Source organism: Clinocottus analis, unplaced genomic scaffold (assembly GCF_023055335.1).
Source record: "Clinocottus analis isolate CAN_PGR_092001 unplaced genomic scaffold, fCliAna1.0.p SCAF_14, whole genome shotgun sequence".
Lineage (NCBI taxonomy): Eukaryota > Metazoa > Chordata > Actinopteri > Perciformes > Cottidae > Clinocottus > Clinocottus analis.
In genome coordinates this window covers 15,612,379-15,622,746 of record NW_027175865.1, presented here as the reverse complement: position 1 = coordinate 15,622,746, position 10,368 = coordinate 15,612,379, and the positions used below count along the sequence as shown (strand labels likewise).

The 10,368-nt window shown below is 45.9% G+C and overlaps 2 protein-coding genes across 7 annotated transcripts; one reads left to right on the top strand and one right to left on the bottom strand.

Moving 5' to 3' along the window:
• The first annotated feature begins 330 nt into the window (after positions 1 to 330).
• On the top strand, positions 331 to 5,520 carry rbbp4 (retinoblastoma binding protein 4). Of its 6 annotated transcripts, none has more exons than XR_011077406.1 (13): positions 331 to 542; positions 1,178 to 1,346; positions 1,440 to 1,585; positions 2,093 to 2,266; positions 2,393 to 2,511; positions 2,651 to 2,811; positions 2,946 to 3,072; positions 3,184 to 3,261; positions 3,541 to 3,617; positions 3,787 to 3,844; positions 3,955 to 4,065; positions 4,194 to 4,349; positions 4,623 to 5,520. XR_011077406.1 is itself a non-coding variant. In XM_068575008.1 (13 exons), exons 1-13 carry the CDS (start codon positions 518 to 520, stop codon positions 4,625 to 4,627), a joined length of 1,371 nt encoding a protein of 456 aa, XP_068431109.1. In that variant the 5' UTR covers positions 331 to 517; the 3' UTR covers positions 4,628 to 5,520. The 6 variants fall into 6 exon arrangements, 5 of the variants coding, with proteins under 5 accessions (XP_068431109.1, XP_068431111.1, XP_068431108.1 ...); XM_068575008.1 differs by having other exon boundaries at positions 1,196 to 1,346; positions 4,211 to 4,349; XM_068575010.1 differs by having other exon boundaries at positions 4,307 to 4,349.
• A 319-nt stretch (positions 5,521 to 5,839) lies between these two features.
• Positions 5,840 to 10,040, bottom strand: sync (syncoilin, intermediate filament protein). Its single transcript, XM_068575693.1, has 6 exons — positions 9,912 to 10,040; positions 7,343 to 8,931; positions 7,043 to 7,257; positions 6,471 to 6,678; positions 6,196 to 6,320; positions 5,840 to 6,112 (listed from the first exon to the last, which is right to left on the bottom strand). The coding sequence occupies exons 2-6, from the start codon at positions 8,867 to 8,869 to the stop codon at positions 6,064 to 6,066; spliced, it is 2,124 nt and encodes a 707-aa protein (XP_068431794.1). The 5' UTR covers positions 8,870 to 8,931; positions 9,912 to 10,040; the 3' UTR covers positions 5,840 to 6,063.
• Positions 10,041 to 10,368: the final 328 nt, after the last annotated feature.

Sequence of the window (10,368 nt, the reverse complement as noted above, 5' to 3'; positions counted from 1 at the left end):
TATATGTGTGTGTGTGTGTGTGTGTGTGTGTGTGTGTGTGTGTGTGTGTGTGTTTTCCATTTTTATTTAGTAGTGATATCTCTTGACAGGGCAAGTGACATCCTGTTCCACACTCGATACCAGTTGGTGGCGGTAATGCACAAAACAGTTGTTTGTCAACCGACAATCAAGCGTAAAGAAGAAGAAACAGAAGAAGACGTGGGAGCCGTGAAGGCAGCATTCTAACGGCCTCCTGCTGCCACCTGCTGGTGAACACGAGCGCATCCAACGCCGGCGCGCTATGCCTTGTGGGAGGAAGTTCCCCCCTCGCACCCCTCCCCGCCGCTTCACACAGAGCGCGCGAACGCACCCACGTCTCTACACGGTTGTGCTGCTCCGCTAGACGTTAGCTCAGTGTCGTTCACTGTGTGCCTTTTAAACAGCACCGGGGCTCCGCTGGCGCACGAGAGCGAGAAAAGAGGATCGGAGATAAGGTCTCAAAAATCATCCTCGATTCTCCGCGGACTATCGGCGAATTATGTCTGCAATGGCGGACAAGGAAGGTAATACGACGCTTTTTAAATTATTAAAACCAACGGTTATCCTGACATATCTTGTGCTAGCGTTAGCTACCTGGCTAGCTTGGGGTTAGCAGCTAACGTTAGCTTCCGTCACAACAAAAGCCGGGTGCAGTTTTTCAGCGTGTGACAAATCTCGATTTTAGCTCGCGGTTCTTGTTGTCTCAGCTGTCGGTGTTGTCTCTTCCAGGACATCAGTTATCCCTCTGACTGCGAGCGAGGCTGCGGCTCGAGCCGGTTAACCGTTATAATGTGTAACGTGCGTTAACGCGAGCCAGAGGGTCATCAAGGTTAGCTTTTAGTAAGCTAGCAGTGGTGTGTTTTCTGAAGGAAAAAAAAAACGTACACATTGAACGTTAGGCTTTGAGTCGTGTTTGACCACCGGAAACTGCTGTTAAAAAATATGGTAAACAAACAAACAGACGTCAAGACAATTATAATTTATTATAAAATAAAAGTGACAAGTGTATTTTGATTAAAAAAAAAGATGTGCAAAGGGTAATTAAGTAAATTGTTCTTGTGATGTCAGTTTTAATGGGGGTCTAATATCAATCACCCCCTCCCCCCAATGAAAGCTTTAATCTACACCAGTCAACAATTTCAGTCTTCATTTATTTCAGCCGGCATCCTCTCTTCAGTAGGGGCATTTGACGATGCGGTCGAGGAGAGGGTGATAAACGAGGAGTACAAGATCTGGAAGAAAAACACTCCCTTCCTGTACGACTTGGTTATGACCCACGCTTTGGAGTGGCCAAGCCTCACTGCTCAGTGGCTGCCCGACGTCTCCAGGTACACACTTTTTTTTTTTTACACATGCCAACTGTCAAGTGTGAATGACATTAATGATGAAGCTAATTTTTTTCTTTTTCTTCTCCTTACCAGGCCAGAGGGAAAGGACTATAGTGTGCACCGACTGGTGTTGGGCACCCACACGTCCGATGAGCAGAATCACCTGGTCATTGCTAGCGTTCAGCTGCCCAACGATGACGCCCAGTTTGAAGCCTCACACTATGACAGCGAAAAAGGAGGTGGGACTCATGTGCCGTATATATTTACAGTAAGCCCATGTGCTTTAATGAAACGGATAACATGCAGATGGACCAATTTTGCAAGCAGATTTATTTGGTAATATAATACTGAATTAAGTGATTAATTCAATTATGAAACCTTTTAGTGTAAAAGGGTTATACCGTCTTTTTTTGGGTATTACACGGCCACATCTCACCACTGGATATTACATTTCAATGCATGGGTGAATTGCGACTATGGCTCAGTGGTTAGCATTCTCAGTGGTTAGCTCCGTGAGTTCACGCCGTTGTGTCCTTGAGCAAGACACTTAAGCCCTCATTGCTCCCTCTGCTGTGTCTTCGGTGTATAGAGCAAAATGTAAGTCGCTTTGGGTAAAAGCGTCAGCTAAATGAAATCAAATGTAATCTTTAGATGTACTCTTCCGAAATAAGTTGCCCCTGGCCACTAAAGTGTGTTTTTGTCTCCTTAGTGTCTCAGTAAATATATTTCCTTGTATTTCCCGGCAGAGTTTGGAGGCTTCGGCTCAGTGAGTGGCAAGATCGAGATAGAAATCAAGATCAACCATGAAGGAGAGGTGAACCGTGCTCGCTACATGCCCCAGAACCCCTGCATCATCGCCACCAAGACCCCCACCTCAGAAGTGCTGGTGTTTGACTACACCAAGCACCCCTCAAAGCCAGGTACAGCGATCAAGAGTCCAAAACAAGACACTGCTTGATGCATGTGCTTTGGAAAGTCAAGGAAGCTAGTTGGTAGTTTTTCTTCGTTCACTGCATAACATCTTTTGGCAATATTCTCTTTCTCAGTTGACGCTTCGGGAGAGTGTCACCCTGACCTGCGTCTCAGAGGCCATCAGAAAGAAGGCTATGGTCTCTCCTGGAATCCAAATCTGTCTGGCTCTCTCCTCAGTGCGTCAGATGACCATGTAAGTGAAATGTCAGATTTCATTGCTGTATTCAAACTAACAATACCATTGTGTTGCATATAATTCAATTATGAAGTGCTCAAATATGATTTCTGAAATATATATATTTTTTAAATCGCTTATCTTTTCTAATCCGCAGACAATCTGTCTGTGGGACATAAGTGCTGTGCCAAAGGAGGGGAAGATCGTAGAGGCAAAGACGATCTTCACTGGTCACACCGCTGTGGTGGAAGACGTCTCCTGGCACCTGCTTCACGAGTCGCTCTTTGGATCCGTAGCCGATGACCAGAAGCTTATGATGTAAGAAACTCGATTATGCGATGAGTAAAATCTGATGAAATGGTTCGATGGGAAAAAAGGTTTTATCATCTTGCGTTTTCACAGTCCATGAACATTTGGTCATTCTCCCCCCCCCCCCCCCCCTCCCGCCTCAGTTGGGACACTCGTTCAAACAACACCTCCAAACCCAGCCACGCAGTCGACGCCCACACGGCAGAGGTCAACTGTTTGTCATTCAACCCGTACAGCGAGTTCATCCTTGCATCCGGCTCTGCGGACAAGGTAACAAATATTCCTCCACATCTTAAATCATCATTTTACTTTGACTAAATGAACACTGATTCTATTGTTACTGTTTTATAAGAACATCTGGCATGTATGTGTCGCTCACAGACTGTGGCTCTTTGGGACTTAAGAAACTTGAAACTGAAGCTGCATTCCTTCGAGTCGCACAAGGATGAGATCTTCCAGGTATTCTAATCATCACTCATGACATTTTATTGAAATAAGGACAGCAGGACCTCTTGTGTGCAAATCTGCGTATTCAGTTTAAAGGCAGTTTTAAAGTTAACTTCTCGGGGGGTGAGGAACGGTTTCCTGATGCTTGGAAGAAATTCTGATGCAGAAGTAAAAAAGAATTATTAATACTCACCAAGCAAACGCTACACTGAGATGCATGTTGCTGGAAAACTCTGCACGGATAGTTTCAGTGTTCAAGGTGTCCTAATCTTGCTTCTCGGTCTGTCCCAGGTTCAGTGGTCACCTCATAATGAGACCATACTGGCATCCAGTGGAACAGACCGCCGCCTCAACGTCTGGGACCTCAGGTAAACAACTTCACATCTTACTCCCAGCGTTCTCTGAATCTTACCTGTGTTGCGTTCAGGCCGCATCGTGGTCGCTAGAGATAATCCTCTCTGAATTCTAGCTGGTATCGACATGTTTATGAACATTAGTACCATGTTTGAACTCTTCTGTCTGTTTGTTTTTTTCTAGTAAAATCGGGGAGGAGCAGTCACCAGAAGATGCGGAGGACGGCCCCCCCGAGCTTCTGGTGGGTCTCATTGAATCCGCCGGAACTTTGGAAGTGGAGATTCTCTGTTATTGGCGACATCATATTATATCATAGAAATTAAGAATGGTGTCTTTTCTTCTGTCCACTAGTTTATCCACGGAGGCCACACTGCTAAGATCTCTGACTTCTCCTGGAATCCCAACGAGCCCTGGGTCATCTGCTCGGTGTCTGAAGACAACATTATGCAAGTCTGGCAGATGGTAAGACGGCCGAGGCGGCAATTAATTTGTGCATGTTAGCAACGGACGGGCAGGAAATGTGATTTCCCTTTTGGAGGAAAGTATTTTACCTCAAAGTGTTGGAGAAGATAATGAATCACAGACAGCAGGCGACTCTACTTTCAAGACTAAACGTGGATCAGAGCAGGCGTCCCTGAATTTGCAGCTAAAGACTGCAAAAAAGGAAATCTCAGTCGAGATCGATTTGATGTATCATTTGCAGCGATTCAGTCAGGGCAGAGTGAGGAAGACAGACAGGGTGAATGGTAAGTGTACTAACTCAGTTGTGTGCTTTCACCACTTTGTAATACTTTTTTAAAATGCTACTAAAACATCTGTAACATTTTACTGTGATAGATGTCAGACAACCTCATAGTTGAGCACACAGTAGTCTTATTTTTGTAATATTTAGCTCTTTAAAATCTCTTTCTTGTTGTCCTGGAATCCAAAAACACCTGACTTATAATTACATTTAAACCTGATGGTGTGTGGCTTAATGACTGATGCCGTTTCTTCTCTTTTTTAAATTATTTTTTTAGGCTGAGAACATCTACAACGATGAAGACCCCGAGGGTTCGACAGACCCAGAGGCCACGGCGTAACACTCTCCCGCTGTGCGTCTTAACCGACGACCTCATCACAACCTCCTGTACATCCATGCAGCTACTTCTCCCCATCTTCCTTTCTCTACTTCACCATGGGACACTGTATGCTGTAAATCACTGTAAATACAAGACAGAGAAAAATCATGGACGCCGTTTTTGAATACTCACAGTGAAGAGCTTTCTTTTGACTGAGTAACTTATTTCCCTGAAGAATCTCACTCATGTTTTTTTCGCACTGCGTATAAAATATATATTTTTGTAATCAAATTGGCTCTCCCTTGTACACGGACATATTTTAGCGAATGCCTTTTTTTTTTCAATAATAAATTAATTGTTTTTTTTTAAATTTTAATTTAACCTAAGATGGTGATAAGTACACAACAAGTAGGAGCTCACAATGACGTGCTTTTAAAGAGTGTAAACTGCCGCCTTTGCACATGTTGGAAATGTTGCAGGGAAGGGAAAACAACAATCATGTTTTAAGTAAAATGCAGTCCAGCTTTTTGACGAGATGCACAGCATAGTGACGATTACTCTGACTTTGTTTGCAGGCCAGTTTATGGTCCTAAAAACGTCTAATTATTTCCCTTCTTCAGTCGGGTTGTCGCCTAATTGTTCGGATTCTCACACCACCTGCTCCTGAATGACATTTAAATAAATAATTGAAGAAGGAAAAAATGTTTTAAATGTCCATTCGTGGTCCCGCCGTCCCTCATCTTAGTGCTACATTAATCATTTGTTGTGATATAGAGTAGTGGTTGAACTTTTTTAATGTTCAATATTTTGTAATTGTACAGTGAGTGCATTCTTAATAAAAATGTGTTTCATTGGGCTTCGCTTGTTAAACCCTTTACTCAATATGAATGCGTTACTTGCATATTTCACTAATAGGCTCAGTGCCTTTACTTGGCGTTGGAGTATTTTTAAACTGCCCTAAAAAAATAATCCTCTTACTGAAAGAGTCTGTTGTACCTCGTGACACTTTGCTCGGACTGTTTTCATGTGTCTGGTGTGTGATGACTTCTCGCCTCAAACTTACTCTCACTCTATTACTCTGTGTCCCACTGCTGAGCCCGTCCGCCGCGTTGCCCCTATAAGTACACGGACTCCTGCGGGCCCTTCATGCGGAGTCATTAACTCGTCAGTCGCACTCGGATGTCGGGGCATACACACAAAGCCCTTTATTCATAACAAAAACCTTTCTGTGAGCTGCAGCCACCGCTCTTAAAAAAAAGAGAACAGCATGTCTCAATGTGTGTAAAGTGCATTAACTCAAAGGTGGAGTTCACTATATTGCAGATTAAAAAAAAAAAAAAGATCACATGGTTTTTCAAAATCAAAGGCTTTTTGTTGTTTTTAAATCAAGAACATTCAATCATGTGTTCTCCTCGTCATCAGGCTTGTTATGCTCCTCAATGGCAGCCCTGTGAGGAAAAAACGTTTGAATTAGAGTTTTTTCCTTGAAGGATTTCTTTAGTGTGAAACAGAATAGGTGAACACATGTTACCTGTAAAGGAGCAGTTGTTTGTTCAGGCTGTCTCTCAGCTCCTCTATCTCTTTGGTTTGTCTCTTCTGGATCCTTAACTCTGTCTTCAGCTCTCTGCTTCTGTCCTCCAGTAAGGACACGGTCTCCTGCAAGGACGGCACAGCTTTAGTGCTTTGTGTGTCATGCAGCCCCCTCACCCTCTGTCTGTTACTGATGCACAGATGAAGAACCCCACCTCCTCGCTCCGCATCATTCTACATCTTTCTTGTCCATTTTACGCCATCGGCCTTGCTCACCTTATACTGCCCCATATCTTCTCTCCGTTGATAGTGAATTAGTTGGAGTTTCTCCTCCAGACAAGCCCTCTGGAGAGTCAGCCTTTGGATCTCCTCCTTCAGGGGTCTCAGCTGGGCCCTCAGCTCTCGGGCGTGCTCTTTGGCTTTCAGCAGTGCTGCGGCTGTTGCCTCCCTTCTCTTCAGCAATGTGAGCAAGATGGGTTCATACCTGGTCAAGACAAACATTTACAGTTTAATGAGAAACATTCATTTAATCAGATTAAAATGTTCCTTTTCTTTTTTTATTTGCAAAAAAAAAATGGTCTAACTTATCAAACGTGTAGATCATGGTACAATTCCCCGGGATAATGAAGTGATTGGTCCCTCGTTTTTGACTATCATGCTTTTTTTTTGTTTCTTCTTCTAAATAAGGTCCTGCTTTGAAAAGGGGAGGGACTTTGCCGATCTAAACCTCAGCTTACAGAAGTTGAAGACACCGTGATTTTAAAGTGTATACTAAACAAAAAGGGATGAGATTAATTATCAGGACCACATAAAATATTTTTACAACAACTTTAAAAAGGTGACAGCACCTGTCCTCCAGCGCCTTCAGCCCACCCTGCAGATACTGCTGGATGTCTCCACAGGACTGCCTCCTGCACTCGGTCAGCTCGTCCTGGGTGTTGGAGGTCAGACTGGTGGTTTGGGCTTGAAGAGCCGCTTGGAGTTCTAAGATCTGCTGCTGTTGAGCCGCTCGCAGCTGGGCGCCCTCCTCCGTCAGCTGGAGCACCAGCGACTGCAGCTTCTCCTGGAGGAAACAGATATCCGTGATCGAGGTTCCCCTCTGAAATGTGACGAGCGACCTAAAGGTTTTTCCTAAAGGCGTGTCTTACCTCTTCCCTCCTCAGCAGCTCTACCTCGCGGTGCTGGGTGTTCAGGGCGGCCTGGTTGTGAGCGCAGTCCCGAGCCACGACGAACAGCCTCCTCTTCAGCCTTCTTAGCTCCTCGTGCAGCCCCTGTCTCTCCAGGTTCACCTTCCACAGCATCTTCTCCTCCTCCGCTCTCTCCTCCCTTAAGCTCTGAATCTCTTTCTTCCTCTCCGCTCTTCTCTCCTCTTCCTCCCTCTTAAATGCATTGATCAGCTCGAACACTTTGCCGTCAATAGATTCCTCTGTCTCCTCTTCTTCATTGCTCCCCATAGCCTCCCCTCTGTCTTTAGCCCCTCTTAACTCCAGCACCTCCGTCAGCAGCTCCTTCCTCCTCCTCTCTAACCGCTGTACCTCTTCTATGCACTCCTCCATCTGACGCCCCAGCGCTCCTAGATCATTCATGCCCGCTTCCAGATCAATGATGTCCATCTTGAGCTCTTCAGCGTTGTCTACTTCAATCCCAGATACGTCTCCCGTCATGTACGCGCCTTCGCCAGGGGACATATGTCCCGTCTTTGTCGCCTCGCAGCACATTGGATCGTTTTCTGTGCTATCTACTGGCATCGATGTTCCTGAAAACTGGAACTGAGGATTAAGAACCCCATGGTCTTGCCAATCCGGTGTTTTCATTGAGAAGCCACCCATGCTCTCACAGCTAAACACATGACTCTGCTGGCCCCCATTTGCCGCTGAACCCATTGCTGCCTCATTGCTGCTCTCCCCGGATGCGTCATCTCCCGCTGCATGTTGACCAGCCCAGGACTCCAAGTGCATTGCCTGGGTCTCCAACGTCATCGAGCTCCTTTGCTCAACGGATGCCAGCGTTGTACCCGTGTGAAGACGAGGATTCTCGCCGATGTGTACGTATTCCTGGCTTGCATCCGGAGCGCAGCCTTGGGGCTCAAAGTCCATCCCGGACTCTTCCATGGAGCTCTCCAGCATGGCCAGCATTCCCAGGAGCTGGCCCTCGTACTCCACCATGGTTTCACTCAGTTTGTTTCCCGCCGAAGTAAGAGGCATCTCCCTTCGGCGAGAAGCTACCGAGGTTACCCCACACCTGTTCCCGACGGCGGCCAAGATTTGCTCCGTCTGTTGCGCCGGCTGGTCGTCTAGTCCCGCCCCGTCCATGTGCGTGTCCATGTAGCTTGTGGAAAGATACGCTTGGCGAGAACCGCTCGTTTCTCCATAGCTCTCCGACGTGTCTTCATCTGTGCTGTGCCGATGAGTTGATTCAGTCAATCGCGTTTCGCTGTGACTTGCTGAGAAGTGAGAGCCAAACGGGACCCCAATGAGCTCCTCGCAGCTTTTCAGTAACTCATCCATCTCCTGTAAGTACGGCTTGATTAAAGCCGGTTGTTTCAGCTGCGTTCCCTTGAAGGCGAGTCCAGATTGTGCGTACTCTCTTTGTTCCAAGAGGGTTCTGTCCGCACCAGCATCCTCTTCTTTGATGAAGAGAGGCTTGAACCCAGATGAAATGGTTTCGTCCTCCATTGGTTTGTCCTAACTCTTGCAGCCCACCGTTGTAGAAGTCTCCTTTCACAGGCGTCTCATCTCTAAACCAAAGCACATGAATATGTTAGATAGACTATTCAACATAATAGCAGTTAGCGTTGGCCGTTTGTGTTGCACAGAAAAACTAACCCTGGTCTGCACTGATGACACGTTGACAGAGGATCTGGGTTAATATTTTGGTCCAGACGCCTGTGTAAGGTATGCAGAGGCCATTAGCACATGGAGAGGGGGCAGAGGGTACGCTCCAAGCAGCTGTCCCGCAAAGGCTGGATGCCACAGTGACCAAAAGATCGGACCACACCTCGAACAAGCCCACTCATGTGTATTGACGTACAAAAGGCTTTCGTCTGGAGCGCCAACAAGTGGCATTACACAGATTAGAGCAGCTTATCCTAACATGTCATTGTGCGGATGGATGGCCATTGGCACTCTCTCCATGCTGAATAATGTAGCTGTAATTTCACCCCTTGAGGTGTTTGCCAAGACTGTCCAGAGCGTCGCAGAGAGTAAATTGATCAAATTGACCCTGATACTGTCGTCGGAAGAGTATTGGTAATGTAGAAAGGGCATTGGAGGAGTGTGACATTCATTCCATAGCGGGCCGTTTCCTCGCCCAGCTCCAAGCTCAAGCTCCGCCGTTTGCGTTGAAATAGGTCAGATCATGAAAAAGTAATGTTGAGTGCTAGAAGCTAGTGTGGTACGATATGCATGGCTGAGTAAAGCTCTGTGCAAGACATGAGGCTCATCAGCTGTCTTGCTGGAGGCCCGACTCGGGCACTAGTCACATTCCTTTGGACATCCACCACACAAAGACAGTCCTAAAAACGACTTTCTTTTCAGCTTCCTAATTCGTCTTTATGTATTTATTTAAATTGCCAAGTTAGTTAGCAAGTCAGTTATTTGGAAGTTGACTCTCGGAAGCGGCATGAACGGTTGGCTTTTGGATTTTCTTCACCGGTTTCTGTTCCAATTGAATCGACTCCACAAACCATGCCAACGTGAAATATTAATTTGCACTTACTTATACGTGAATGCGCTCGTTTCCGTCCGCCCCCTTATGCGTTATCCTCAGGATGAAGCCGCCAGAAATGACTCAAGGTTCCAGCAACAAAGCAAAGACTGAGCGGGAGAAGTGTGTGCAGATGAACTTAAGACAGTTGAGCCAGCCTTCTCTCTCTCTCTCTCTCTCTCTCTCTCTCTCTCTCTCTCTCTCTCTCTCTCTCTCTCTCTCTCTCTCTCTCAGTGTGCTGATATGTGTGACCATGACTACCTCAATTCTGTTTAGGTGTATTAATAAACACTGGGCTGGCAGAAAGATTAGCCACCGCCGGCTGTTTCAACCCGAGAGATATAAAGGATTTGCCAAAATGATCCTCTAAGAATTATACTGAACACCTGGTTGCCATTTGTAGTTTATGATCCGTTTGTCTAAGTTTATTTTTGTTAAAAGAAACAAAAGGACTTCCCAACAACTTTGC